At 42.7% G+C, this 24083-nt stretch overlaps 3 protein-coding genes across 5 annotated transcripts in view; all 3 read left to right on the top strand.

The window, feature by feature from the left end:
• On the top strand, positions 1–5306 carry abhd13 (abhydrolase domain containing 13). The gene is made up of 2 exons (XM_020090175.2): positions 1–210; positions 1280–5306. The coding sequence occupies exon 2, from the start codon at positions 1314–1316 to the stop codon at positions 2367–2369; it is 1056 nt and encodes a 351-aa protein (XP_019945734.1). The 5' UTR covers positions 1–210; positions 1280–1313; the 3' UTR covers positions 2370–5306.
• A 166-nt stretch (positions 5307–5472) lies between these two features.
• On the top strand, positions 5473–9278 carry tnfsf13b (TNF superfamily member 13b). The gene is made up of 6 exons (XM_020089848.2): positions 5473–6172; positions 6275–6374; positions 6929–6985; positions 7889–8013; positions 8296–8446; positions 8650–9278. The coding sequence occupies exons 1-6, from the start codon at positions 5951–5953 to the stop codon at positions 8760–8762; spliced, it is 768 nt and encodes a 255-aa protein (XP_019945407.2). The 5' UTR covers positions 5473–5950; the 3' UTR covers positions 8763–9278.
• A 4673-nt stretch (positions 9279–13951) lies between these two features.
• Positions 13952–24083, top strand: part of myo16 (myosin XVI) — a 93855-nt gene continuing 83723 nt past the window's right edge. Inside the window, exon 1 of one of the 3 annotated variants that reach the window (XM_069533054.1) lies at positions 13952–14191. The gene's annotated coding sequence lies outside the window, so the exon portion shown is untranslated. Of the gene's footprint in view, positions 14192–22183; positions 22402–24083 lie in introns of those variants that run through there. The other 2 variants (XM_069533056.1, XM_069533055.1) reach the window with 2 other exon arrangements.

Raw genomic sequence — 24083 nt, 5'->3', positions numbered from 1 at the left:
AACCTTTTCCTGGTGCTGAGCTCAACACGGACGTGATTAAGGTTGCACCAGTAATGCTGCTCACCTCTGTAGCAGCTCACGTCTTCACCAGTCAACCGTTGTTTATCTCACCGCTTCACCGCTGGATGACAGCGACAGTATCCACGCGTGTCTGTGTCGTCGGTTGAAAACTTTGCACGATGCATCCGAGGCCCTGAGAATGAGAGAAGGGTGAGTATGTGGCTCTGGTGGCTAGTTCTGTTAGCAGCAGCAGCCGCCAAGAGGCAGATGCTAGCTCACTCGTTAGCATGGCTGCTACCGAGCTAAACAACTGGATCGTGTTTAAGAAGCTTCTCTTCGGTTTCGTGGTCGTGTCACTCGCGCTGTTTTTCAGAGTCCCGTCGAATAGATGTCTCTGAGCGATCTCTGACATTAGCGGTGAGCTAATGTTAGCCGGCTAGCGTCCACAGCTCCTCCAGTCTCAGGTGGGGATCGTCGCCAGCTGGGTGGGGTCGTGACAGTTTTCAGATTTTGTGATCTCGATCAACTGATATTGATTCAGTGACCAGCGACCTCAACCGTGTCTCGCCTGTGCTGCTGCTGTATGCTAGCTCCATCTGTTTCTACATGTGCCCACGCCAGGTTAACCAAAGGTGGGGTTCACGTTTCATCAACACTGGCTCTCTTTGGTTTTACCTGGATGCACCAGTCTGATCCAGGTAATCAGGTGAAGGCACAGCAGTGTGTTCGGTCTGTGTGTGTGATGGTCACTGAATCTGTGCCAGTCACGTAGACACAACGCGTTTTTATCGGTGCATGAACACAGGATATTTAATGCAAAGTGCTGTTCAGGAGCCGAATTGACTGAACGACAGAATCAGTCCACGTTGGTTCAGTGTTCCATTTAGTTTTTAAGGCTTTTGTGTTCATGCTTCATCTACGTGTCATTATTTGATTGTCTTCTTTCTGTTTTATTGTTGTATCCATCATGTCTGCAGTGTTGAACACACTAAACAAACCTGGAATATTATAATGTCATATTTTTAATGTGTACGGAATCCCATGTAATTTTATGCAGATTATATAAGCAATTTATTAGGCAACATTTTCCATTAATTAAACAAAGAATAAACGCTCTAATCCATAACAACTTTATTTTCATTATTATTATGCAGTAATGCTGAGATTCATGTAATGTTTATTAGTCATATTTTTCATGGTCAAATTAACATTTCCTTTCAGATTCCTATAAATCATTTCCCTGTTTCTTTCTCTCACTTCTCTGTATGTGTATTTGCAGTGTGTTTGTTGTGTGACTCAGCTCGTGTCTAGCCATGGAGAAGCCCTGGAGGCTGTGGGGGGCGATGGAGCGTTGTACCTTCGCCCTGGTCTCCTGGTCCTGGGGTGCCTGTCGAGTCTCCCTGTTGGCCCTCATCCTCACCTTCCACCTGTATGGAGGATTTTTTCTCCTCGCTCTCATCCTGGCCTCAGTCGCAGGCATCCTCTACAAATTTCAGGATGTGCTCCTCTACTTCCCGGACCAGCCGTCATCCTCTCGTCTCTATGTTCCCATGCCCACAGGAATCCCACATGAGAATGTCTACATCCGCACCAAGGACGGTGTGAAGCTCAACCTCATCCTGCTTCGTTACACTGGAGGGGACACGCCCCCTGGAGTCACCCCTGGCAATCAAAGCAGCCCAACATCCTCTGCTCCGCCTACCATCCTTTATTTCCATGGCAATGCCGGCAATATTGGTCACAGGGTGCCAAATGCCCTGCTGATGCTGGTCAATCTAAAGGCCAATGTAGTGCTGGTGGACTATAGGGGCTATGGAAAGAGTGAGGGTGAGGCCAGTGAGGATGGGCTGTACCTGGATGCAGAGGCCACACTGGACTATGTCATGACCCGTCCTGATCTGGACAAGACAAAGGTGGTACTCTTTGGCCGCTCACTAGGAGGCGCTGTGGCCGTGCGCCTGGCATCAGCCAACCCTCACCGCGTAGCAGCCATTATTGTTGAAAACACCTTCCTCAGCATTCCCCACATGGCAGCGACGCTCTTCTCCTTCTTACCTATGCGCTTGCTGCCCCTGTGGTGCTACAGGAATCAGTTCCTGTCCTATCGACAGGTGGCGCTGTGCCGCATGCCCTCGCTGTTTGTGTCTGGCCTGTCAGACCAGCTCATCCCACCAGTTATGATGAAACAACTGTATGAGCTGTCTCCTGCACGGACTAAACGCCTGGCCATCTTTCCAGAGGGAACACACAACGACACGTGGCAGTGTCAGGGCTACTTCGCTGCTCTGGAGCAATTCATGAAAGACCTGCTGAAGAGCCACGCCCACGAGGAGAGTAGTCAGACCTCAGCGAGCGTCACCATCATCTGAAAGCAAATCTTAGAAGGACTGTCGACTACTATTTAGGGGAAAACTTGATTGGAGGGACTTAATTGGTTTTTGGAAAGAATGTACATTTTCTATGCTTTTTCTGGGTTTTTATTTAATCTTACTCTCTGTGAATCTAACATTTGTCAACATGTCTATTTTGACTATTTCAAGGAGGTTTGAGCAGGTAACAAACCCTCAAGTGATCTTTTGTGTTGCAGCTATGAATGCATGTTTTTATGACATTTCATGAATGACTCCAGAACATACATACCCACACTGCAATGTCACAACCACCGAAGAATCAGCTGCAGTGGGTCAGCAGAAATGAATTCAGATTTAATGACAATTTAATGACCATACAAGGACCATGTTTCAGAGAAAGTTGATTACTACTACAAATGAACACTTCTTTTAGTATACAAAATCAGACAATGATAATATGTAGGCCTATACTGCATATATACAGTACACTCATATATATATTAGATCTGTTTTCTTATTTTGCACTTTTTTGACCCTTTTGTTCAGATTTTTGTGTTTGCGAACATAAGCAGGATCTTTGTTTTTTTTTCTCCACCCTTTGGGCTAGGAGTACTTGCAGAAGCTTGGCATGTCATGACAGTGTGGTGATTAATATTTATATATTTGACTGGAAATTTTGTCTGGTACAGTAGCTTAACAAGAGCTTGTGCTATTGAGTAACTATTCAGTCAGGAAAAAAAAAATTAAGTGAGATGAAGTTGTCAGAAAAATAAGGTGACATGCTTCATACTTCTGCCTTGAAAAATAAGTTCTTCAGATCTTCTTTTCTGACGGACTGCTTCTGTTTCAGTGTGATTGAAAGAAGCTATGACAGATCTCTTTGTTACTGTGTACTGTTAAAACACAACTAGCACACAATGAGTTTACCATCAAATGGCCTCCAGTTGCTTTTGAGAAACGTTGGATCTTGTAGTTTGGTGTGGAGCATTTACTCCATGTGTGGTTTGTTATTAAAGAATTGGTTCAGATTTCTTCAAGTCTAACACAATCTAATCGTCTTTATGTACTGAGAGAGTTGATGATTGGGATTGATACTGACTCCTAATGCCTCATTTAATGCACAAAAGATATTCTAAGGTTGAGCAGAAGCTAAGATGAGTCTTTGGCCGACTAACACAGAGTTGGTATTTTTTAGGGTGAAGTCTGAGTAGAAAATTCCATCATCTTGTTAAGAACGATGTTATATCCTTATCCAGGTCCGAACCTTCAGGTGGCAAACAACAGTGGTAGAACCTCAATAAGAGTCAAAATCAACCAAATTCAGTGAAAGTTTTTTATCTCATTAAATCAACTTCATTTCACACATTAATTGCTTCTATGCTGCTAGCAAGTCTAGCTAGCTAACGTTAGCATACACTTCAATTTACTCTGTTCCACCATCTGAGATCAACAATTAAAGCGAGGAACGCAGAAAATACCTGAGCTTGGCCCCGGAAACAGATATAACACGTCACACCTTAACAACTGATTTCCTCCAGTGCAGATCAACACATGTTAGGGGGTAGCACGTGTGTAAACACTGAAGTAACTGGACTTGATCGTGAACCAGTTGCCGATGTACACATGCACAACTCGTGAAGATATGACAATCTTTACCAACACAGACAAATTCATATTCCATTAGAGAAACATTTGAAAATAGATACTTTTATTTGTCTAACAGACTTATGAAGCCTCATATGAACTTTGAACTTTGAACCTTGAATGAATTTTTATTCAGAACAAGGGCTGTTGATATTGCCCCCTGTACATTGTTCACACTAGCAAGTGATTTCCAAACAGCTATTGAACACGGGAAGGAAGAGAACTTACAATTTTTTCAATCAGGTGTCGTAATCATTTGTTAGCAATTGTCATCTTTCCCTTTTCTCAGTGTGGCGTAATGGCTTTACTCACTCGTAGGGCTTCTTATAAGTTGATAAACTTTTCTCACATGTCTTCCAGGGGACGGAGCAGAGCTGGATGATTAAAACACTGTTATCTGCTCGCTGCACTGCGGTGGTATCAAAGCCATTTGAAAACACTGATCTCTAGCCATATTTGATACAGTACGCTGAACAAAATCCCACATCACCTAAAGGCCAGATTATGTTTGTGTCAGAGTGATACCAACTGAAATGGACTGAAGGCTACTATGAATGTAAATTCTGGTCTTAAATTAACAAAGTGTGCTTTATAAGGAATTATTTATTGATCTGTTTCCTCCCTCTCATGTGACATTCGACCAGACATTTTTGTATTATATTACAAATCCATATGCTGACTTGAATGCATCCATTTATCAGAATTTGATCCCATCACATGGGGAAAGCACATTGTGCAACCGTGTGAATGTACACTCCTTTCGTTTTACACTTTTGCTTTACACACTTCTGCTGTTGGTTTGCATCTGTGTCATTTCTTCATTCAAGAAAATAAGATGGGACTTTTCATCATCTATTTGATCTGTTTTTTCAGTGGCTGCTCTAAAGCAAATGGAGTATAAGAGTTTCAGCCAAATGTCCAACATCCTGTCGATGAAAATAAAACTGAATGTCATTTTTTTCTTTTAGAAATATAATTTGCAAGCTACTGCAGGAATGCACTGTGGGACATATTTTTTGTATGTTCACATAGTTTTGAACTGAAGGAAGTGAACGCTGGCGAAAGTGTGGGTTTCATTTTGAAAATTGGCATGTGATAATGTAGAGTCATGAACCTGAACCGTGCCGACATACTTTGTGTACATTTGCGATGACTTGCAGTAACTCCACACTGAAGAAAACAATGACATCTGAATGATTCCTTTATCTCCATTTTGAGTTTCCAAACCAATGGTAACAACTTGTTTTGTAAGCACACATTTTCACTTTCTATTTTCTGTACTGTAACATGCAATAAATTGATACATTAAAAGTTTGTGTTTTCTGTAATTGTTTCATGCAACAGCTCCAAATTGATCCATATAACTTGTCACTTGACTTTTTTATTGTTTGCTTTTCTGTTATGTTGCCATTCAGAGTTAAAGTTATTTTTTGTACTTCCTTCTTTCACTCTCTAAATTTCTCTTTCTTATGAAATGCCTCTTTCTTCTTTTGCAGTCTCAAATCAGTCGCCCTCTTTTTCTGCGAGACTGTGGCTCATCTCATCGTCTTTCCTGTGCCCACTCCATCACACACCTCACTCGTTGTAATGTGGATAAGCTGAGATGTGTTTTATCATTTTGAAGCAGCCAGATGGACAGAAAGAGACAGGAGCAATGTTTGTGGGCTGTTGATCAGGCCGGAAGCTGAGTGTGGTTAGCTTAGCGGAACAATAGAGGGGAAGCTGTTTTTTTTTTTTTTCCAAATATAAACTGAATGTGCTCTGCGTAGTCCCTCAGACTTAAGTAGAACCGGCTACAGGAGGAGAGTTAAGAGAGTCAGTTGAGAGGAATCGAGACAGACACCAAAATCCACCATTCCACCGCAAAGTCTGACTGAGGAGAGGCCCCGCGGTTCAGGCGTGAGACCAGTCATGCTGCCAGTGTGACCTCTCAAGGGACCGTACGGGCTGCTGTGATGGCAGTTCTGACAGGTGTGAAGCCTGGGACAGGACACGAGGGAGGTGAAAGGAGGCTTTCCTGGCTCGTTTTCCTCCTGACACTTGCCGCTGTCACCTCGTCCTCTCTTTCAGCTTTGTCCCTGTACAAGCTGATCGCTCTCAGAGCCGAGGTGGAGGGACTCAGGGCGGAGGTCAGTCGAAGGAGAGAGGAGGGTCAAGAGGTTAATCGTGGAGGCCAGGTGAGAGGCAACATAACAACACACACAGGGTTGTGGAGACGTGCAGGACGTTGTGTTTTACCTGCAACTACTGTGTTTGTAAGGACTGTTGTGTCTGCACAGAGTGAGAACATCAGGAGAAGCAGCCAAGAGACGATACACCAGCGACCTGCGTTCACCCTCATCAGGACGAGGAGGATGGTGGCTGGAGCAGAGACGTTAGGTAAAACTAAGGAGTTTGCACCTCAGTCTGACAGTTTACTGTTAAAGTAGTGATTTCAATGTTTTTGTTAACTCGTGAAATCCACACAGTATATGATCAATTTCAATACCTGTGTTTTATATCTTCAATCCAGTCCTTCATTTTAGGATATTTCCCACTTCATGTGCATGATGTTATTTATGTGGCTCCAAATCATACATTTGTTTCAGATGACTTTTACAGTTTTTACACTCTCTATATTTGGACCCATGAAAAACAAGGAAACGTTCCCCAGAACAACAGCAGACTAAATGCCAAGTGTGAATGAGTCATCAGCTCTGGTGATAGCCATGTTATCAGTAAGAAGTTGCAAGTCCTTGTGGTTAACTGATACTGTGACTGTTCTCACCATCTGGTTGTGCAATATAACGATTCCCAGGGGGGAAACAGAATTTTTCTTTCACCCAAAAAGAAAAAGTGAAAAGAGCAGAAGGAAAATGAGAGGCATCCATGGAATGAGCAGCGTGCAGGCTGCAGGACTGGTTTTAACGTCCCTTACATGTCTTTTGTCCCAGTTTCTCAGCCTTGTCTTCAGCTGCTGGCGAACAACAGCAGGAAAACCTTCAGGAAAGGTACAGTATGCCTGTCCTCACAACAGACATTATCTCAAGGCTCTTTACATAGTGAGGTCGAGACCTTACAGTATCATAGAGTAACCCGACAGTTCCCACAACAAGCAAACACTTGGCGACTGTGGAGAGGAAAAAAAACCAGAACTGAACTCAGTGTGCGCGGCCATCTGCCTCGACCGGCTGGGGTGAGTGGGGGTCAATGGGGGAGAGAAGAGAGAGACACCCTAACCCTTTGAGCTCTGTCAGACTGGCTGTTTTAACAAAAGAGAGAATGATACTAGATGTAAATATTGTAGTTATTATTATTATCATTATTACTATTAGTAGTAGTAATAGTGAACATAGATTGTTACTATCCAACCAGAGATACAAGGTTCTATGATTTAATAAGGTGAGACAGAAAAACTCCTTTGGGCCCCAGTCAGACCTAAGATTAAATATGATCACATGTTAAAGAGCCTTGAGCGTCATCTTCTTTGTTTTATAATGTTCAATGTTAACAGTGTTGTCATGTTAACCTTTTGTGATTTTAATGTAATGTCAAATGTTTGTATTTTTGCTTCGTCATGTCTACATTCTTGTTGCATGCGATGTTTTAAATTGAGCTGCTATACAACGCTAAACAGATTTCAGATGATATAGTATCATCATCATCATCTTCATCAATAGTAGTAGTCGTAGTAGTAGTTTTGTAAATAATAATAGTCCAGTAGTGTCACATCTAGATTCTTGCAATTAACATTAAATACCTATAATTCAAAATAACATTTCAACACAGAAAATGATATATTCATGTATGAATCAACCCTGAGCTACAACGAGCTTGCTGAATCCTGGATCAGATTTTAAGCTTTATATGCGTTGCCATGTTTTCTCATGTATATTTGAATTTGTTTTGATCAGAATTTGAGTTGGAGCCTCACACAGGCATCCCGTGGCAGGCTGGACTGAGGAGGGGCTCGGCCCTGGAGACAGACGGTGACAGCATCTTAGTCAGAGAGGAGGGCTTCTTCTTTGTGTACAGTCAGGTACAGACTCTTTGTTGTCATTGCATAGTTTCTCCACATGGAGGCATCACTGCTCTGTCTGACATTCATAAGATTTTACATAGTAGGGGTACATCTCCATATTGTGATGAAAAACATTTTTTTTTCATCTAAGCATACAGTTGGTTAACAGACCTGGAAGAGATGCATGCATAATAAACCACAAAACAATTACTCCACCATTCACCAGACTGTTAACACTTGATACAACTCACACGGGCACCACATCCCATAGAGTTAACCCAGTAAATCTGGATCACACAGGTCTTCTACATGGACAGCACATTTGCAATGGGTCACGTGGTGATCCGGAGGAAGAGGAACGTGGTGGGGGACGAGCCTCAGTATGTGATCTTGTTCCGCTGCATCCAGAGCATGAACCCTGTCCACCCTTACAACACCTGCTACACAGGGGGTGAGCCAGTGGTCACTTGTTTTACAGCTGCTGGAAGACAGCATGTTTTTCCTTGAGTCAACCTCAAGTGTGTGTGTGTGTTTGTGTGTGTGTCTGGCTGCATACTGAATGTGCATCAGAAAGTGGGTGATAGATGTCTGTGGAAGGGGGAAAAAAGGGAAAATGCCATTTCTAGGTCTGATGGGTCCATGTGCATCCCACAGGTATTGTGAAGCTGGAGGTCGGTGACCACTTGGAGCTTCTGATCCCACGCTCGACAGCCAGCGTGTCCCTGGACGGAGACGCCACCTTCCTGGGTGCTGTCAAACTGGCCTGAATTATGTCCCCTCGCCTTGGACCCGTGGGACGCTGCTGTCATTGGAAAAGAGGTTTCATACTGGGAAGCTTGACTTTGGATGTTCGAGGGAAGAAAACAGGAAGAAAACATGAATACTGAATGATTGAAGACTGTTGCATGTTTCATACAATTTACTTACATGTACCTTATACTATAGCTCGATTGTATTCATTTTAACTGCACATCAGGACAAAATATTCTAAGAAAAAAAGCCAGAATCAGGTAATATTTCCTCAGATATTTACAAATACGTGATATGACTTGAAGATTATGTGTCACTAGTGTGAACTCATTCTTATACTGTTAAATTCATTAATAATCTTTCCATCAGTACCAGCTGCATCACTGTACCACTGAAATAGTTTTAACCTCACATGCCTCATTCTTTCAGCAGTTCTAAGTCTGGTTGTCATCTCAATGCCACAGTTTTGTTTTTGTCTACTTGCACATGTCTAAATTATATGACATTAAAGTGAGCCTTAAGCGATGACATCATCTGGAGTGTGGTTTGAAGTTGTTGTTCTAATAGTGGCCACTAGTGGAAAAAAAGGCAGCAAAGAGACAAATCAAACTGAGGCTGAGCAGGAACAGACAGAGTAAAGAAGAAGAAACAAAAAGCAATAGTTTAATGTTTTGATGATCTTTAGAAGAATCATTTTTTGTGATGATCATATGATATGAATATAACGTCATATCGTGTTTTATGAACATCTGCTGCATAAATCCATGAATCAAAGCAATTTGTGATTATTTTTATTTGTTTAGTGATTATTATACATGGTTTTGCATAACATGACATGACAACCTCTGTAGCATAATCCGCTACAGAGGTTTTGTGTGGTGGTCGCTCCTCTTTTCAAATTTAAAAAAAAACTTGAATTAATTCTTCGATGTCCGTGTGACAAAGACAACAAGCATTTTGGCAAAGCAAATAAGGGAATTATGTGAAAAAATTACGAACCGATTGGATTAACATAAATATATAAAGTAAAAATGTCAGACTATAAAAGAGTAAGGGATTCACATTGGGGTGAAAGATGCCTCCTAAAGGTTTGGGGTACAACTCTCCAGGAAAATCTTATTCTAAGGGACAATAAATTAAACTTAACCCAAAGGCCAACGTCAAAGAGTAAAATTATAAGTGAATAATAAACAATAATTCAGTTTTGGGTGCCTGTTTAAAATTTAAAAATATAATAGCATCCAGCTATTTGTTTTGTTTCAGGACCCTGTCGTCTTAAACTCTCAAAAAATACCATATTTCACTTAGTATTTTATTTTGGGGGATTTCTGGGATTTCTCACCACCTGCCACACTCTGTCTGTTTGTCCCTAACACACACACACACACACACACACACACACACAGGCCTTCTGTCTGCTGGGGCAAAGAGTTAGACAAAGCCCAGTGGGTGGTCATTTCTGCACCAGGCATTTTGCCCTCGGAGTCATGGCTCCATTTGACAAGAAGGGAGACGAGGAAAAAGGAGGGAGGGAGGAATAAAGTCTGAAATAGAACTCTGGGAGAAAAAAAAAATTCAAATGGACTTTAATGGATATCAGTAGCTCTTAGTGGAAGAGAGAAGAGAAGAGAGAGGCTGTACGCTGCTAAAACGCATGAGGGGAGAAGGCCAGAGTCGGGGTGTTTCAGCCATGGAAGTCAGAGAAGCTCTTTGATGATCTGGTAAACAGAGCAGGCGGCTGTACAAACAGAAAATAAGAGGAGGAGGGCATAAGAGAAGAGGGGAGCAGAGCCCAGACCTCTCCTATAAATGTGTCAGGCATGATGCTCCCCCTCCCTCTGGGTCAGAAATGTCTTTGTGTGGTGCCATAGTGATGGCTGGTGTGTTGGCGGAAGCTGATGTCATTTGTGGGCTCGCCTCTCAAAAGAGAAACCAGCGTCTGACCGGAGAATCGGGAAATGAGACCTGCTGTGTACACATGCTGACACTGTGTGTAGTTCACACACTCACACACATGTTGCCAGTGCACAGAGTCACATTATTAAGCACTTATAAAACAAGACGAATGGAGTAGCGTATTTATTGCACATACACTGTGCTCAGTCGTAATATTTACACAGATTATCTTTTGCTTATCACGCAAATTGTTTTTTTTTCAGCTTGTGACAAGAAATCTAAAGTTGAAATAGTTGATGTCACAAACTTTTGTTACAGCTTTTTTTTTTATAGCAAATGGAATTTCATTTTTATTGTTTTTGCTGTTTTTGATAGCTTTTTTAGGCTTCAGTGCATGTGTCTGCAGGATATAATTTAAAGTCCTGCTCATTGCTCATCCCATTGGATTACACCATGTGAGGTGAGGGGTAAATTTCATGGAATGATCAGTTCCCATCCATCAGATCTGTGGTTTCAGCCTTTTTTTCCCAGGTCAGTTGCCCCACATCCTCAAATTATTATTATATTATCCATATTAACACTTTCACCCACCCCTCCATCGGCATAGTAGAGTAGATAATGATTTAATAAAAATTTTGGGGTGAACTATCCCTTTAACATAGGGGGTGGAGGGGTGGAATATACTGTAGCTTAACCACCAGGTGGAAATCAAGATGCTTTATCTTCTAAAGACAGTCTATGCTCTTTATACAATTCAATATTTATGGTTCAGCCAGGTTTATATTTGTTGTACACAGATACATATGTGTCAATCTTTTGTCCATCCCTCTTTATAATTAGTCTGAATACATACTATCACGATTTTAAATTAGTTGAGCAACTCCACAATCTTTCCACACAACCAACAGCAGTGGCCAAAATCCCCCTGGTTGAGGAAACGCCGCGCTCACTCCTTCACTCTCTCATCTTTCAGGCTGCATCACTTGTCCCCATCTGCCCTTTCATTTCCTCCCTCCTCCCTCGTTCCCTGTTTGTGAGCTTGAGGACAGGTCTGACTGATGACAGGGGCTAAAGGTGAACCCTGAATCCTGATTATAAAACCCCGCATGCTCTGTCTACAGCAAACACACTCCGACCTGCAGCGCAGCATTTGCAGAACAGACATACATTTGCACATGCAACATTCATACACAAGCATGCACATACATATACACTACACATCATCTCACTGGGCTGCAGTGTGCTCCGTGTACATACTCTAAAATGTAGGGATTACTTTGATCTGCTGCAGTCAGCCCAAAGTAATCAGGCTGATCCAGAGCCCTCCAGCTGAACTGGCAGCAGTACTGCCTGGATTTCTCATTTAAGTGAGGATTTGGTTTATCAACAAACTGGATTGTACCATCCGTTACTCTAAACTCTAAACACCATGTTTTCTGCGCTTGCCATGCTGTAGATTTTTAATCGATTGAGCTTGAGGAGACACAAATTGGTTTTGATCCGAAAAACGTGACCAACCCGGCAGAGCGGGTGGTTTATTTGTTTTTAACCATGTTAACACTGGAACAGGTTTTAGCTTCTTTTTTTTTCTTTTTCCCTGACTTACATAGGATCTGTTGGAATATAAGCTCATCCATAATTCATATGGTTCTTCTGCGTCGGCATGGAATCAAACCAAGATTGAAATGGCGGTCGTGCAATCTACATGTGCACATGAAAAGTAAGAGCACACTAAAAGGCTGAGTCTGATAAATATCGCTTTTTGCTGGTCTTTTTTCTCAAGGACATCCGCCTATTATATAGAGTAGAGGGAAACATCAAACACACAAACACACACACCTTCTCTCTCCATCGCCAAACTCCCATTTTGTACTCTGCTTTATGGCAATATTCATCTTGGCTTGTTCTTGTTCTACATTATTTACTTGTTATTATGTACATTTGAAGCAATTGATGTTTTTCTCTTGAGGGGAATCAAGAGTCTACTGCAGCACCGGCTTTACTTTACCACAGCTGTGTTTTGAGCTTAGTGGTCTGTAACATTTCTGTAAGAGAAATTTATGGAGTTTTTATACAAAATATAACCTTCATAGTGATGCTACAGAAAAAGTAAGGTGATCATCATCAGGACACATCCTCCGGGAACCATCAGCTCCTGTACAAAAATGCTTCTCGGTTAATTAGATGTAGTCAAGCTACAAAAAATATAGTCTCTGTCTATAGTCACCGTCTCCACCTGTTCCTGGATTATGGAGTTAAATAAGCATCAGTCCTTTACAGAACATCATGATGCTTTTACATATGAAATCCATCACTTCACTACTTTATCCTATTGAATATCAGCATATCAACTCCTGTACTATGGCCTTTTGTGAGCTCAGTGACCTTGACATTCAACATCTAAATTATTTCACCACTGAGCCCAAATGAACAGTTGTGCTTCACCAATTCAGTGCTTAACCATATGTGAAATATGCCTTTAATCATTGACCACCAAACTCTAAGCAGGTAATCCTTGAGTCCAAGTGAATGTTAGTTCTCGGTTTAGTGAAATTCCCTTGAGGTATTCTTGATAATCTCATAAATTCAGAAAATGTGAGGTCGCAGTGACCTTGTGATATTCCAGCACAAAATTCTAATCAATCTTCTTTGAGTCCAAATAAGCATTCGTGCCAAAGTCAAAGTGAACCATTACAACAAATCCGAAGGAAACTTGGGATATTGCATTCGTGAGAGTGGGAAGGACGGACACGACAAGCATGATACCTCCAAACAAGCAAAAAAAAGACATAGTTACATATATACAGTTTGAAGGTTAACGTCTAATATCACCCGTGTCCTGCTGGTTGTGACAAAGTGGGGTGATGGAAGGAGTAAAAGTGGATGAGAGGGGAGCGGAGAGGAAGCATGTCGGAGGGAGGAGCTTTCTTCGTGCTCCGCACATCTGCCGCATGCTGCTTTGTTTGTCCTCCTGGTTTCACTCTGGTCTCACTTTTTAGTCCATTGTGTGTGTTTGATTCTCCTCCCCCTAACACAAACTCACAGCATGCACACACACACACACACACACACACACACACACACACACACACACACACCATTGCAACAGAGTGGAGTAGAGTGTGTGTAGAGTTCTGCGTCAATCATTCCCACCAGCTGCTTACAGGCTCCTGATAACCAGCAGTAATTAGAGATTTAAACTCCTGTCTCTCTTTCTCTCTCTCTCTCTCTCTCTCACACACACACAAACACACATACTCTTAAATCTCTCTCTCCTTTCTCTCTCAGTGACTCCTGCTCTCTCTCCCTTTCAACTACTCCCTCTTCATTCAGCCAAATTGGCACAACCCCCCCCCTTTCTCTCTCTGATGGGATGTCAGTGGTGGATTTTAGCCTATGGGTGTAGATGTAGTGTGAGCTGGGAGTTGATTCCTCCCTCGTGCACTCTGAAAATCTTTCAAATCTTTGCAGCTGAGACCAGATCGTCTCTGGATTTTTCCTCTCAGCTGGAGAGGCAGAATCGAGAGCCAGGGGGAAACGTTGCAGTGAGGTGAGGTGCCACTTGTCTCTTGTTTGTCTCTGGGTTTTGGTCACAGAAGGCCTGGTGACACACCACTGGCAATTTACTCTTGCTTTGATTTTGAACTCTTCATCCTTTGCATTAATTTGTCTCCATAACTGAACAAAAGCATCAACTGTCTGTCTTTGTCCCTGTTTATTCCAATGTATATATTTCTTTTATGGCATTATCTTTGTTCACTGGCTGCAGGCGGCCCATTGTTTTTTTGCCTTATTTTCCCTACTCAAATGTTGTTGTTTGCCCTGAGATGTTGCATGTGTGCTGGCTGGCAGCGCAGGGAAACAGGTTTGTTGGCTTGTTCACACTGCACACGCACACAAACATGCAGCCCTCCAAAAAGCCTTTGGGATATACTGGATGTCAGTTGGGAATCGTCCCAGATTCAGAAGACCTTGGGCAGCTTTCAGCCAAACGTTTCTTGTCTGTTTTTTTTTGTGATATGCACAGTGCCTGCATGTGTCTCTGTTTTTAGATGGAGGAAGAGAGTTAGAGGAGAGGTAAAGAGAGGAGAACCGTAAAGGAGGGAATTGCAGACACAAAACAGAGCATAGTGGTGGGAGGAGAGAGAAAAGAGCAGAGAGGAGCACAGACTTCACTGGCTGATGTGACAGAATGTAGCTGAGTAACACACAAGAACATAAAACTCTGCTTTTGTTTCTTAGGAGCTCACAGATGGGCTCATTCAGACGGCTGAGAGGCTGTGTGTGTGTGTGTGTGTGTGTGTGTGTGTGTGTGTGTGTGTGTGTGTGTGTGTGTGTGTGTGTGTGTGTGTGTGTGTGTGTGTGTGTGTGTGTGTGTGTTGTTGGTGTTAAACCCTTGGGTTGACTGGATGCAGAGAGGTGACTGATGAACATTGTGTAAAACAATCAATCATGGTAAACTGATGCACATGATGGACCAGTAACCCCCCCACCACTTAATCAAATCTGTTTACACACTGAATCTGTTACACACTGAATCTCAGACTGATCTTTCTTATGGGGACAAAAAAACTATTTAGGTTTTTTGTTTTTTTTAAGTTAGGTTAGGTTAGCTTAGCTTAGTTTTAGGTTTGGCCAGGTTGGGTTAGGCCAGGTTAAGTTACGTTTAGGTTAGGTTTAGGTTAATGTTGGGAAAGAAAGGACATTTTGGCCAATCCTCACTTTCTGACCGACTTTTATTGGACTCTTTGAGGGACAAGACTTGGTTTTAGGGATAGAATTAGTTTAGGGTTAAGGTAAGGAGTAGGGTTAGACATTTAGTTGTGATGGTTAAGGTTAAGGTAAGGGGCTAGGGAATGTTATTATGGAATGTATTATGCCAATGAGTGTCCTCACTAGAAGTACAAACATGTGTGAGGGTGTGTGTGTGTGCTACACCCATCTGTCCTCTTGGATTGTGGGCCTTTGTGTCTAGCAGTGTGTATGGAAGTATCACATTCTCTCCAAACTGAAAAGATCATCCACAATGCAGTTGCATTTCAATCTCTTTTCTTTCGTTTTGAATACTCTTTTTCTCTCTTAATATGACTCTTCCTGCTGCTGGTAGCTTTGAGATGAAGCTGGCAAGAAACTAATGTCTGAGGTCTGCATCGGTCTGTGTCAGGACGTAGCCCAGTCCCCTGCACTGTGGTCAGCTGTTGAGCCACATGGTCTCAGGAGTTAGTCACCACCCTCCCTTATAATTATGGCTTGATTTATGAGCAAGTGGCAATGATGACGAAGGGCAGCACGCAGGGAGAGGTGGGGGGAACTTCTTTTCCTCCAAGAAATGTTTGTGATGGATCTGCTGCTGTCACAACTCTAGAGGGGTTCAAGGAATATACACCCCCCCTCCCACTGCTTCACTCGTGTAATGCAGAACACCGACTGTGTTACAATGCAGAGGCTTCGTGGCTTTGGCAGAATTTAAATGAAACAGTTAATACATGATTGAAGAGGGATACTTGTTCGTAGAGGTGGGTGAGGACATGCTCTGACTATGAAAGTCCTGGCTGCATAAAACTCAGAAAGTTAAGACTGAAAAAACCCTGCCACCACCTGTTCACTTGAGCATATCTGTCTCCTCAACAGCTTTTGTCTTCATTGTTTTATGTCCAACTGTCAACCAGCTGATCTATTCTTAGATGGAACTGACTGGTCACCACACTTGCTGGATTTCCTTTGCAGACCCTCTGACCCCCCCACACACACGTATAGACAGACGGTGAGTGGATAGATGGATTTCATGTGCCTGACGTCAAAGAGCAGACAGCTGAGTGAGCAGACAGAAGTGGGGGTGGGAGGGGATTAAGGGGGGTTACCGTTCATCTGGGGAAGCCGTAGATTTATCGCACTCTTAAATCTGATTAGTGCAAATTGTAATCCACCCCAATGTGTGCTATTTATAAATGGCAGACTTGGGACTTGAGACTTGAGACTTGAGACTTGAGACCATAATTTTTGTATGAAAAAGGGATTTGAACAGAAATGTTTGAGACTGCAACTGTTCAATTCATTAATAATTTGTGATTATCATTTAATTTGAATTGTGATTAACTCAATGGGTTATTTTTATCATAATACATTGCCCATGTCTCCTGTGTAAGAATCAAATGTGGAAAGATTCTCGGGCCGAAGGCTTACATTTCCCACCAGCAACAAAGCTAGTTCATTTATGATAAAAAAATATTTCTCCATATTCTGCATAAAGAAGTTTGTCTGACTCACATTGCACATTAAAAATAGATACATTAAATCAATATTGCTGAAACAAAGACATTGTCCTTTTATTTCATACATTTTTATCCCTTTTAACTGGTGCCTACGTTACCCAAAATGCCACCTAACTGCCTCAAGTGTGGTCAGTGATTTAGTTGTGTTATGCTACAGAGGTGTAGTAGTCTGACTTCTGTCAAACTCCACACAGATTTATTTTCATTTACATATTACATGCAATGACTTTTATAGTAAAATGCACATGTCCAACTCTGGAAGCTAGAGCTTATTTTGATGGGCTCAAATTGTTGAAAATATACAGTAATACATAGAAGTAAAACATTTAAAACATGAACAGCCTTTTTTCATTTTCCTTTATATCTCAGGTGCATTAGTTGAAGAATTATCTGGAGATGAGGATTAAATCCCGGACTACTCTTTTGGGTGAGGCCTGGGGAACAGGACAGTTGGTGAAGTCAAACAGCAGCTAACGCTAATGACAGGTGGTAAGAAGCACTGCTGGCAGCAGCAGCAACAACATGTTATTAGGGAGTGGAACCCTTCCAGCAGGCCTAGATTAAATCCAAACCTTTGGTTTTTCTCCCATCTGATGAAACAGTATCATCAAAGCAGAGCTGCCTTCATGGATTCAGCACCAAACAGGTACATGTAAAGATTGAACAAGCCCCATATGATAATCTCTATTGGAGAGGCTGTTCCCCACATGACCTCAGCTTTCTATAGAAGACTTCCTCGTACTCATGCAGGCTTGCTGCCTCTGGCATGTGACTGGCGGCCTTGCGGACTTTGTTTTGTTTCCAGGGCTATCATTGGACACCGTGTCACATCAATATAAGGATCAGTGTTTGGGCTTGTCATGACTTGCTTCTGCTATATGTGTGAACATGTACATGTATTGCCTCTCACGTGCACTATAAAGATGGATGGCACGATTGACCCCCCCCCCCTAAAAAAAGGAAGCCAAAGCACCTTGATTGCCATCAGGTGTAAATGTCAAATAAATTGTTCTCAAAGATGTTTTCTGTCATTCTAGCATTTTAGATTACTCTTGTCACACTGATTTATGTTTCACTGCACATTTCAATTCATTATTTGATGATTTGAAAACGAGGCGAAACGCCATGATTGACAGCTGAGACTGACACCCGATTGGTCGAGCATGTATGTATGGGACCTCGCTTCCGCGGCTCCTCACCCTGCGAGGTAGAGAAGGCTGTGTTGGAATTAGTACTTGAAGTGAAAAAAAAAACCTCTCTAAATGTCTCTAGAAGAAAGAGGTGGGAAGGAAGAAAAGGTAGAAAATAATGAAGCAGCTGGTTCTCTCCACTCTAGGATGTATGAGGGCAGGTGGATGCAATGTAGCCGCTTCACTGCTCCCATCACGATCGAGTCACAAGCCAACACACACACACACACACACACACACACACACACACACACACACACACACACACACACACACACACACACACACACACAACACACACACACACACACACACACACACACACACAGACCCTCTCACCCTTGCACACAAGCACTAGTCCGTCAACCAGTTTCTCTTGCTCGCAGCTGGACAATGCAACACATGGGTTCTGAGCATGAGCCCAGCTGCAGAGCCATGTTAGTGAGTAGAACAGGAGCGGTTAAGTATTCCCTTTAAAAGAAAACACTGCTTTGATCCATCCGAGAAGCCGTGGGGGGAATTGATCCTCAGATGAAAGACAACATCAGACTGTGATGTTTTGAGCCTGATTTCAAACTTGTCATCTCTCACATTCAACCCTGATCAAATTAGGTCAACACTTAATGGGGCATGATGCTCGTCTCTGACATAATACAATCCCACATACCATCAGGCTCATGTTCTGTTGTATTTTAAAAAGGGGGCATCTTCTATTAATTCCAGAAAACAGTGTCTGTATATTTATCTGTGGCATGTATAAAGGGCCCAAGGACATGTGGGGTCAAATCTGGTGCAATGTGGACATGCAATCGATTTGACATTAATAAACTTAGATTAATACACGATCAGCAAAGGCATATGGGACTCATCATAAGGGACGTTGTCAATCAGGCCATACAGTGCATCAAGGTCGACAACAACTTCTTTTTCAAATTCATGACTCTGCATACTTAATCGAGCTTTGCCAAACTTTGAATAAACAGGTGAACAGCTGCCTCAGTGGTGGCACAGCTTCAGGTTTCCCGCAGTCGGTCTTTACTCGCAGCAGCTCAATTACCACAGTTTCAGCAAGAAAGCAGAAACCAGCATCACCACAGGCCAAACAAACAGCCCATTCCAAACAGGCAGGTTTAAAGGGAGCACTGCAGTAGTTAGAGAAACAGAGGACGTGCATATGAAAAAGTGAGGCAATACGCAGCATGTGTGAGGCAAAAAGTTGAGAAAATTACGCAAAGCATGGTCGGCTCGCTGGTGGAACATTCTGAAGGGAGAAAGAGAGGATTCAAGGCGAAGGGTAAAAAGAAGGAGGAGGAAGGAGAAATAAAGGACAGTTTCATAGTCTTGTATTCTCTGTCCCTTTCTCAAAGTGCAATTCTGAGCAGCGGGATAATGTCTGGTCAAAGCGACAGCTCAGACCATACTGTGTTGGAAATTGCTCCGGCTTTGGATCGTAGGCTCCCTCCTCAGGTGTGTGTGTGTCTGTGTAGTCAGTGCATGTGTGAGCCTGTGTGATTCGAACCACTACATGCTGGTAATTTCATGCCCCTGATGGACCTCAATTCCAAGATTTAATACTCACTCACCCCCAAAACCTCTTTCCCCCGCCAGTACTTACTTTGTCTCCATCTCCCACCTCTATTCACCTTCTTACATTTTCCAATTGACCTTATACCAGAGCTGAGGGAGTTCAGCTCAACTGGAGCTCTGATCACACGCTCACCTCTGGGACTGGGGGGGTAATAAGTAGATGAGAGCAATAAGGACTTGTCAGACGAAAGTGTGAGAACTTGAAGAGTTCATGCTGTACCAGTGCAGTGCTAATAGATTAAGGAACATTATGACAGATGCTGAGAATGAGCAGTTCCACGCTGTCACAGTCGGTTAAGATGAGAGGATCATTATCCTACTTATTGTTCAGCTGTTTAATAATCCATTAGAACTAATAATTAAGCACATCATCAATTAATTCAATTAGTCACTTCTGATGTGTTTCTACCACTGCACTGTGCAAGAAGAAAAAAAAGGTGGAGTCAAATCCCTGCAGGGGAAACAGAATAAAACCCAGAAGGTGAATAAGTTGTTCAGGTAAACAGATTTCTACACAACACCTGCTCCAGCAACCTGTTCACATGTCAACTGCCAGACTTTACACGTTCACGGGTGCATGCATGGATGGATGGATAGATAGATAGATAGATAGATAGATAGATAGTTAGATGGATGGGTGGATGGCGTCATTCTGCTGAGTAAAACGTAACCCAAGTTTCAACTGTCCAGAGGTAAAACAACTGTTGACCTAGCTCCACTATGCTAACGCTACTGCGACATCACAATACCAATTACAAGCTAGTTGGATGCTAGTCAGAAGCTAGAGGAGGCTATGTTGAAGCTAGTAAAGACTAATTAGAAGTGTATGTTAGTTAGAAGCTAGTAGATGCAATTTTGGAAGCTAGTAGGGGCTATGGTGAAGCTGATGCTAGTTAAATGCTAGTCAGAAGCTAATAATAATGAGTGGATACTAGTCAGGTAGTAGGTACTAGTTAGATGCTAGTTAAGCTAAATAAGCTAGTGAGGTAGATGCCTGTTCAAACAACTATGTTTTCTTGTGTTCAAAGTTATGGCATTGGATTGTGTTATAGTTTAGTTTGTAGCTGCAATATTTGACTAAATCAGGGCTGATGTGAATGTTTTTGGGTGAGGCTTATTTTCTTCATAGGTCAAAAGATAATACTCTCCATATTAATTGAACCTCTCTCAGCTAACAGTGACTCAGCTTTGTCTCCATGTTAATAATCTATAATGTACACTGTATGAACAGTAAGTGACAAAGATGTGTGACCGTCCAGAATGTGGTTTTGAGCTCTAATAATGATGCTACTAAGAAAGATGTTTTAAGTCAACTTCTCCCTGGAGTACATGATATTATCAGTGCCTGCAGAAATAGGCTGAGAAGTTAAATCGTGTACTTTATTGGTGGTAGAGTAAATCCACTATTAATTATGCGAAAGTGAACCAAGAGATTAAAAAAAATTAAGGGATTAGTTCAGATGGAATAATTTTTCCAGGAGGAAATTAATCAAAAACCAGATGAAGTGTGGAGAGATCAGACAAAAAGGAGAAACCTCTTTTTCTTTTACTTTTTGAACCTCCTCCTCTGTGTTACACTGCAGACCATAGTGCCCTCAGAGAATCTGTGACAAGTAGATGTGGAATTTTCTGTTCCTCTTCATGTGAGTGTGGTTTAAAAGCAGAGCAGAAATGTTGAAATATAAGAAAGGCTAGTGTGTGATAAGTGAGCAGGGTGAAAGAGTTGAAGTAAGGCAGTCATGAGCATCTTGAGCCTGTGGAGGTTATGAAGACAGGGGCTTGCCTCGAGAAGAAATCTGTTCAGAGGGACAAGGCAGCTGGTAATTGAATGTTGGTGGGCACCAGACAAGGTGATGGTGTGGAAGTGTGTCTTTGTTGGACTTGTCTCTCAACGAGCTGGGTTTCCTCCTGCTTTTGTCAAGGTCAACGCAAGGATTATAAGTGGATGTACTGTAATAATGACAGCAGTGTTCATTAACTATTCATCGCCTCACACTGTATTCCACTGCAGTGTTTGGGTTTGTGTGGGCGAGTGTGCATTAGGGAGTTTCAAAACACATCTGTGCATCAGCTCTCCGGCTCCATTGCATGTTGTGTTCTTGCTGAATGTCTGTGTGCAATCGTGACAGCTGGCTCATGTCTAAACAAGAGATTTCCAGGCAAACTGGCTCCGTTGTGTCTCCCTTGTCTGGCAGTTGTCTTTGTCTGCCTTGAATAAAAGTATGTCTGTATGACCACAAACTCTTCAGGGCGTGCACGCTACATGAGGTGAATCTGGGCCACTCCCCTTTTTGTGTTTTTTACCCTCCTACTCATTGTGTTTTTTTTCACACCAGCTCCACGGTGTGATGGTGAGGGGGTGGGCGTGGGGGGTGGTTAATGATGCAAGTGAGGCTGGGGGTGTAACTGTTCCCCTCAGATGGAGTAAGTGGGCTGGCTTCACTGGGGTCTGGAGAGGGGGAGGGATGTAGAAAGAGAGAGAGGGAGAGAGAGAGAGGTAGATGTAGAAGAATGAACAGCTCCAAGCGGTGGAGTTGCCATGGCTACGGAGAAACGAATGAATGAGTGACATCACAGTGGCGGGGAGGTGAGAGAGTGTGAAATTGATTTGGTGGCGGAGCAGGGGAGGCGGCTCTTGTTGGGGTTTCGTCGGGCAGACACATTTCTTTCGCGTCTGTACCCTGGTGTCTCCCGTGGTTGGGCTCTCACCGGTAAGGCTCTTGCTTTTCACTCCACTCCCTTCCTCCCTCGTCATTAGAGTAAATGCTGGTTTTGGGTACGACGGCGGCTGCAGGTGTGAGTGTGGCTCTGATAACTATCTGCATGGTCTTGACTACATGTGAGACGAACCCTGACCATAGAGAACATAATCTGCATTAGATGTCATGTGCTGCTCCCGGCGTTCCACAGGGAATGAAGGAAAAGGCAGATGTGCTGTGCAGTTGTCATTGGTCTAAATATATCATCAGACGCCTAATGTGGAAGAATGTGTGCGTTTCTGATTGGGAATGAACAGCTGATTGTGTGGGACAGATTTCAGTGCGCAGTGAGAAATACAGTGTGCACATATAGGTTGTCACACTAGAGCTGTAATTGAGCGTTTATGTGTTTGAGAGAGTCATGCTGTCTTGTTGCGCTGTTGTTGTCAAGCAGCATGGTGTGCTGATACTCCCAGTTATCGTGTGATTGGGCTCTGAACACTTGTCCCTCTCCACATGTTGCTCAAAGCACAGGGGCAGCTTCTGGAGGGCACCTTTGGAGCTGGGATATTCTTGCTAAAAACACTTGTGCAGAACAGCTGCTTGTCCAGCAGTGGGAGTGTGACCCTGGCTCCTATTATTTAAGGGTGGTCTTCCTCTTTTGCAGTGTTCCACCCTTCTTTGAGTTCATTGGCAAAGACTTTGTCATTCATCTGGATGTGTGATTAATGATAATGTTGACCCGCATTGACCCCTGAGGGACAAACAGCCAGAGATGAAGGGTAGGGGCTGGAGATCACAGCAAAGCCAATCAGAATCCTTAGCTCAGTGTCTCTTCTCTTTGGCTGGCATCCTGAATGGGGAAATAGATTACTTCGGGGATCAGAAGATCAACATTAAGTCTAGATGTGGAAAGCATAATCCATTACTTGGACGATCAGTTAGTCTGTGTATTTGGTGTTGAATGCACCACGTCTAACATTGTTAAGTTAATACCTGGTTGTAGGTTGCAAGTTAAAGTTTGGCAGTGAGAAAGTGGGAGGTGCCAAAAATCTATCTGTCCATTCTGAGTAGTGCTGTTAGACTCTGGGCATCATTATGTATAGAGAGGAGATGATTTACACACATTAAGTTAAATTTGAAACTGAAGAAATGTGTCCTTTGTTTTTTTGCATGTGCGTATTCTTTGTACAGGGTATGTATTGTGTGACAAAATCGGGGGGTTGTTTAAGAACTCCAGTACTAAAACATAAAGCAGTTCTGACATGTGTTTTAAGGCACTTTAAAAGCTCAGCTGAGTGAATGACTATGACTGCCAGATTTTTGGATCCCATGGTTGGGGGCACAAGTGGGTCAGTAGTGAGATGGCTCTCTGTTTGTCTCTCTTCATTCTGAGAACAGAACTGCCCTGTAGCAATAAACAGTGTTTTTTCAGTGTTGTAAGCAAATAATCAAATTCTCATACGTGCATCCTTTCTTATGTGATTTGGTTTAGTGTTTGTTTGATTTTTCTAATCTTTGGGTTAGGGTTAGGGGGTCTGGTTTTGTGAATCTGTCAGTGTCTGTGTGCAGTCAGTCGCTGTGATGTCAGCTGTTGGCCAGGCTGTGGTCAGATAGTAACTGGACCTTCACACAAACACTGTCACGTTTAAACATGCCCACAGACTGTGTGGAGGGTGTAATTATATAGTTCT

The sequence above is a fragment of the Paralichthys olivaceus genome, chromosome 10 (assembly GCF_024713975.1).
Source record: "Paralichthys olivaceus isolate ysfri-2021 chromosome 10, ASM2471397v2, whole genome shotgun sequence".
NCBI classification, from domain to species: domain Eukaryota; kingdom Metazoa; phylum Chordata; class Actinopteri; order Pleuronectiformes; family Paralichthyidae; genus Paralichthys; species Paralichthys olivaceus.
Note: the sequence above shows the minus strand (reverse complement) of the source record. Positions and strands in the feature narration are given on the sequence as shown.

Coding starts and splice junctions, on each gene's coding strand:
- abhd13 (XM_020090175.2), top strand. CDS start 1,314: ATGGAGAAGCCCTGGAGGCTGTGGGGGGCGATGGAGCGTTGTACCTTC.
- tnfsf13b (XM_020089848.2), top strand. CDS start 5,951: ATGGCAGTTCTGACAGGTGTGAAGCCTGGGACAGGACACGAGGGAGGT. Junction 6,173..6,274: donor AGGTTAATCGTGGAGGCCAG/GTGAGAGGCAAC, acceptor GTGTCTGCACAG/AGTGAGAACATCAGGAGAAG. Junction 8,447..8,649: donor CAACACCTGCTACACAGGGG/GTGAGCCAGTGG, acceptor TGCATCCCACAG/GTATTGTGAAGCTGGAGGTC.